We start from the raw sequence: 6000 nt of genomic DNA, 5'->3' as shown, positions 1-6000 counted from the left end.
TAATGACCCTTTGTTCTAAAAGTGTCCTAAAGAAGGCAAGAGAACAAAAAGTTGAGACTAAAAGTGATTGATTCTCGACATAAGCTAATTGTAGCCAGGATTAATCTGCAAAAGCTTAATCTTGTGCCAAGGTGGCTGAGAGAAATTTCAGTGGTGAGCAGGATTGTTAATCTTTGCCCTTCATGGACAGAGCATGAGGGACAAGCCAAGTTTCCATGTGCTATTGGTGTTCCTAGAGCTGTTAGTGCAAGAAATGTACATTTGGGCTGACTGCATGTCTTGTATTAGTCATAGGAGACGTTTCTGGCCTAGATGCTGGACATGAGCCAAGTTACCTAAAAATGCATTTCCTTAACTTTTTGGATAGTTGCACTTTGTTAATTTCTCTGAACCCTATAGTCTTTCCAAAAGAGTACTTGGGAAATGCAAGAATTTCTTTGTGAGATACCTCATGTGCATTCAGCTATGAGGGTAATCCCTCCCTCTCTTTTCTGACACAGGAATGTTTCATCAGCCTAATTTGTTCTTTTTTTGTTTTTTGAAGTTAGAACTTTTAGCCTTCTGTCTGGGTTCAGCCACTTTCAGCAGTCTGAAAGATGCATATTTTTCCCACTGATGCTTTGTAGCAGTGAGAATTTCACCTAGGTGGCTACAGCAGAAATTCTTCACAGATTTTATAGACAGTGTAAAAATGAAAAATATCTCTGGCTTGACTTGGACATACAAGGTAAAAATCATCATCTTAGTGGTTGAATGGTGTAAGATTTACCTTAAAATTCCATTCAAGTTTGTCCTATAAAGATAACATCCACCCCTAAAACAAAATGTGTGATTTTGGAAAGATTAGTTTCCTTATATACCCCCTTCCCCCCCTCTAATAGCCCCCCCACCCTACCACTTCTCCCAGTATCTATAAAAGAGCTGGGAGCAAAGTTGCTGAAAGTTTAAAGGGAGTGCTCTAGATACACAGTATATTCTAGAGTTGTTTTGGTGCAAAATACAGTCAGTTTTACATCTTGGGGTAAAAGCAGAATGATACAGATGACATTTAATAGCTTGAAATTAGTCATTGAGTTTTTTCAATATATTTCATTGTGTTTGCAGCAAAGGTGTTAGTGGGGGACCTAATAGGACAAGACAATGGGAACTGAGTTTACAAGCTGCTTTCAATGCCTCTTGTGGGAAATGAATGTAATAAGGTTCTTACCAATGGATGGAACTGTCAGGTTAGTGTTTCAGAGTGCACAGGAGGTTGTTTTGTGCCCAAGAGTTAGACTTTTCCCAGCTGTGCTAATTAGGCACAGAAGACAATGCCTGCGCATTCAAACTTTGCCTTGTCACAGCATTACAGCCTTACAAAAGGAAATGAAATTCTAGGTTAATTCAAGGCTCAAAATAGCATTTCTCTTGCAATATGCATTACTCTTTCCTTGCCACTTTCTCCTCTCCCTGATCTACATGGAATATTCCATTCATTACTGCTTAGGAAATCAGTTATTTTGCAGTCTGCAAATGCTGAAATGACGTTAGGGGAGAAATACTTGTTTGCAACTAAAACTATTTTTGAACAAACGCTTCATTTTAGAAATTCTAGCCAGCTAAGAAAAGCTGAATTGAGATTTTTTGCTGTAAAATAATTTTGTATTGCATTTCATCAAATGATTCCCTGTGATGCTCATGTGTTAGGTAATCCTGACAGAGGAGTATATGAAATAGAATACGAAGAGGTACTTAACTGGTATGGAACAGGATTTGACATCTTTTGTGGAATATTTGCAAGGATACGTTTAACTTTTTCAGACATAGATAACCAAAATAGGTTAAGAGTTTTTCATGAAAGTTAAAGCATTTGTATTTTAGCCTGCTGCTTTTTCTCCATGGTGTTTCAACCTCTGAATGAATCCAAAGGAAAACCTGGCACTCACTCAGCTGTTTTGACTATAAAATAAGTGGGCTTTTTCTCATTCTGTTGAGATGGTGTTTGGCTGTGACTGAAAATAAACCTTTTAAATGTTTGGAAATATACCTGCTATGCTGAAACGATGGATTGCTTATGCATTGTAACAACAAAGGTAAGACGATAAAGCTTTTGATTAATGCTTACAATCTCGGAAGTTCTTATTGCATCTTTCTTCCAGTTTTTACTACCTGTAATGAAAATGCCTTGATGGATTTCTAGTGTTGATCTTTTTTAAACTTTAAACTGCACAGATCATCAGAATAAATTCTGTAGTTGTTGCTAAGAACAATCATAGATGTTAATGCTTTGAAAAGCTAATTATGCACATATTGAAAAGTGTAGCAGAATGATTTTTCTCCCCTCATTCTGCAGTAAGGCACTCTTTTGTAAAAATTCACTCTCTTTAAACATGCTAAAATAGTAGTTTGCTTTTTATTCCAGAATAAGAAATTCCAAATGATGTTTTACATAACCTTTATCAGGACATGTTTAAAATAATCATCAAAGAGAAGAAGATGAATCTGGCAAGTCATGATAGGGATGGATATATTTCAAGATGCTTAATTATTTTGACATCTTGCTGCTTTGAGATGAAGACACCCAGAAAACTTAAAGTCATTACTTCTGTGCTAGGATAAAGTTTTATATAAGTTTGTTTTTAATGCAGTCCACTTGTAACTGCTGAAGATAAAATCTGATGCATAAACGTAATATATTAGCACTGTGCTTGTGAAATATGGACTTGGTGAGTTTGGTTTTTTGGAGGCTTTTATTTTCCTTCAAGTAGTAAAATTGTTCTGTATTGCTCCCCTTTCCCTGGATGTTGAGATAGTTGCTAGTTTAATTTTTTTTTGGACAAACTGATTTAACTTCTAGCATTCTTCTGGATAATTTGAAACCATAAAACTTGCTTATACAAACTTCTCCTTCTCAAGAAGTAGAATAAAATTGAACATCTTTAAGAATATTAGGTGAATTTAATGATAGCTTTTAGAAAAGAAAAGATGCTTTCCGGGTTTTTTGACACAAGGAAGCAAAGGCTGACTGGAATGAATGAAATTATCTTGTCTCTCACTAGCAAAGGAGTCTTTCTGGTGTCTGAACTGTCACAGTTCTTTTGGAAGTTAAATATACCCTTTAAAATCATGTTTGAGTGATATTAATTTGTGGCATTTTGGCTTTATTTATTTTAGAATATTCTCTTCTGTACAGTGAGATTGGAATTGGATATTGATTGCTTCATTTCAGTTACATTGATATGTACCTTAATTTTACTATACTTATTTTAAAAAAGGCAGAGCTGTCATTTTTTATAACTAAAGTGCTTACCTTTAGTTTTATTTTGTGCGTTTGCTCACCTTCACATGTATACTTGTCTAAGAGCAGAAAAACAATTTATATGGAAAGTTAAGCCAACAGAAATCATTCTGTGAAAAAAGAGAGTTGTTTTTTAGTATGATTAGCTTAGCTCTGTACTGCTAAGAAAGTAAGACTGCTCACAGAAATGTTGCACAGGAGAGGGAGAGATCAGCTCTGCACATCCCAGACTTGCAGAGGTTAGACTGATGGTGCATTTCCACCTGGAGTTATCAGCACTTCATCCTTCCTGCCTGCTTCTTGTGAAGTTTTGGCCTCATTTAACTAAATGCTGCTGTACTACCTTGTAGCTTCAACTAAAGCAGTTTATTTGAAGTGGGGCTTAGGACAGAACTGTGAGCTTCCCTGCGTACCTGTGCATATCTAATTACTCAGAAGTTGTAATCTAATGAAAAGTACATTCAAGTAGGTTTTGTACATAAACCTATATTTCAGATCTCAGGGAAATCAATGCATGTAAGTAAGAAAATTTTGAAATCAGCATTAATGTAATGTATGATAGGGTTAGTAAAAATGTTAAATGCTTCCCCTTTCTCTACCTTGAGTGGAGGCATATTTGAAACAATTCATTGTTACTCTTTTCTGACTAGGTAAGAGAAGAATTTGGCCAGTGAGATGAATTTTCTAGTGGATTTCAGAAGTCTTTTGTAATTGATCTTTGATATTTCTGTTCTGCTTAGTTCAAAATTCAGATCTAGTCACAATAGATGAACAGATCCTTAAACTAATTTCTGTCTTGTCTTCAAAGGTTCTAACTGGTTTACTTTGCCCAAATCTAGTGCAAAGAATACTGATTAATACAGTATTTTTCCTCCTTATGTGGGCACATTGGCTTGATGTAGGTAGGCAAATTTGCATCATTGCAACCATGGATACTATTAAGAGCAGGCACGTGGGCTGAGCTTACAGTAATGATTTTTATTTAAGTCACAGTTTTAAATGAGTTCATGGCACTTAAAATACAGAATATGAAAATTCGTTGATTCTTCCAGAAAAAACAATTTTTAGCAGTCATTCTTAACTTTGTTCCATAGTATACTTCCAGCAAAGGAGTTGAATTTGAAATGACAATGATCTAGAATAGCTTTAAATAATATATCTAGCCTGACAAGTGTGAAAAAACAATTGTTTTGTACCATTTTTATTTCAAAATCCTAAGAAACATCCTGCTTCAGAGGACGTATCAGAGCAGTATCAGTGTGGTGCAGTCCTTGTTTCTGACAGTAACCAAACTCCTCCAGTGTTTAAGGAGAGGAGAAATGTATAATGCATCGACCTGTTACTGGGGGAGAAAGGTGAAGGGTTTTTTCCTAAGTTGTAAAACTTAAGCTGTGATACCTCATAAATTGGGGGTCTGAGCTCATGATGTGGCTGCAAGGAGCCTGACCACAGGGGCACGTTACAGCTGGCCTGGCTCAAGTGGGAAAGGTGACACTGAGTTTGTGTCATTCCTGCAGCTTTCCTCACTAGGCTGTGCCTTTCACTGCAGTTCAGTCACCTTGTTGTTAAAGTCAGTTTTTGGAATTTGCCTCAGCTTAAATGATTTTGTGCATAATGGAATTTGCACTGAAAGTGATCTTGTCCAACCATCTGCATAAAGAAGGGGCAGCATCAACTTAGACCAGGTCACTCAGGGCTTTGATTTGGTTTTGTTTTCTTGCTGTGCACAACAAGGGCCCAGTTTTGTTTTCTTAGTGTCTCCTCTTAGACATGAGAAGGCTGTTACCAGCTCTTGTCCAGGGCCTTTCTCTGGATGAACAAGCCCAGTTATCTGAACCTTTCTTCATTGTGCTTCAGCCAAGTGACCATCTTGGTGATTTTTCACTGTACTTGATTCTATATTCCAGGTCTAACAAGTGTTTGAAGAAACATAGGTTGCGATGCAAGTTTTAGCCTTCTGTGCATAAAACCTGAAAACCTCAGTGTTGGTGGGAAATAAAATGTGAGAGGCAATTGTGTGAAAACAGAAATAGTGAAAAGCTAAGCTTTTATGTATAAACTTGATGGAGAAATTGCTTGGTGGACCCAAAGGAATTTGTTTTCTTAAGTGGAGGAGCAAAATACAGAATTTTAAATTTAAAATTGTTGATGAGATGTAAATGAGTTATATGGGCAATTTTTACACTGAAAGCTTAAGAAATACTTTCAGTACTTAATAGTACACAACAGCTCTGCCAAGTTGGCACATGTGAATGGTGTGTCAGAATGGGTTTTGGCCAAGGACTTCATTTTGCCAACATTCCATGTCCTCACTCCAAAGCAAATTGCTTTCCAAACATATTTGATTGGATAAATCATAGTTACCTGGTGAGCCAGTTGAATAATACTAATAATAAATCATTTGTTTTTGCTATGTCATCTGGTTACAATGTTGAAGAAAAGGGTGCAGAATCAGTCATAAAAGCTTTGGGAAGTGTAAAAATGGTGCAACTCTAATCTTGGCAGCATCTGCAGATGGTATGATACTGCTCTTTCATGTAAGCTTGATGTATAATGCAATGCTAAAGAAGCAGCTGCCTACTAGATAGTTGGGAAGTGTCAAAATCAAGGATGGTTGTCTGCAATCCAAAGGACTGGCCAGCTTTCATGTGAAATAGGAGACCAAGTGTGTGAGGAATGTTTGCCTTACTGGGTTTAAAGGATATTTGACAAAATCAGTGAGG

General features: G+C 36.6%; 1 protein-coding gene across 1 annotated transcript in view; it reads left to right on the top strand.

Annotated features, from left to right (window-relative positions):
• Positions 1-1631: 1631 nt before the first annotated feature.
• The window catches only part of DLG1 (discs large MAGUK scaffold protein 1), a 115597-nt gene continuing 111228 nt past the window's right edge, over positions 1632-6000 (top strand). Inside the window, exon 1 of the mRNA XM_031062795.1 lies at positions 1632-2072. Within this exon, the coding sequence (XP_030918655.1) occupies positions 2043-2072 (30 nt within the window). The 5' untranslated portion in view covers positions 1632-2042. The remainder of the gene's footprint in view (positions 2073-6000) is intronic.

This window comes from Geospiza fortis, unplaced genomic scaffold (genome assembly GCF_000277835.1).
Source record: "Geospiza fortis unplaced genomic scaffold, GeoFor_1.0 scaffold19, whole genome shotgun sequence".
Classification (NCBI taxonomy): domain Eukaryota; kingdom Metazoa; phylum Chordata; class Aves; order Passeriformes; family Thraupidae; genus Geospiza; species Geospiza fortis.
This window is presented reverse-complemented; position numbering and strand designations above follow the sequence as displayed.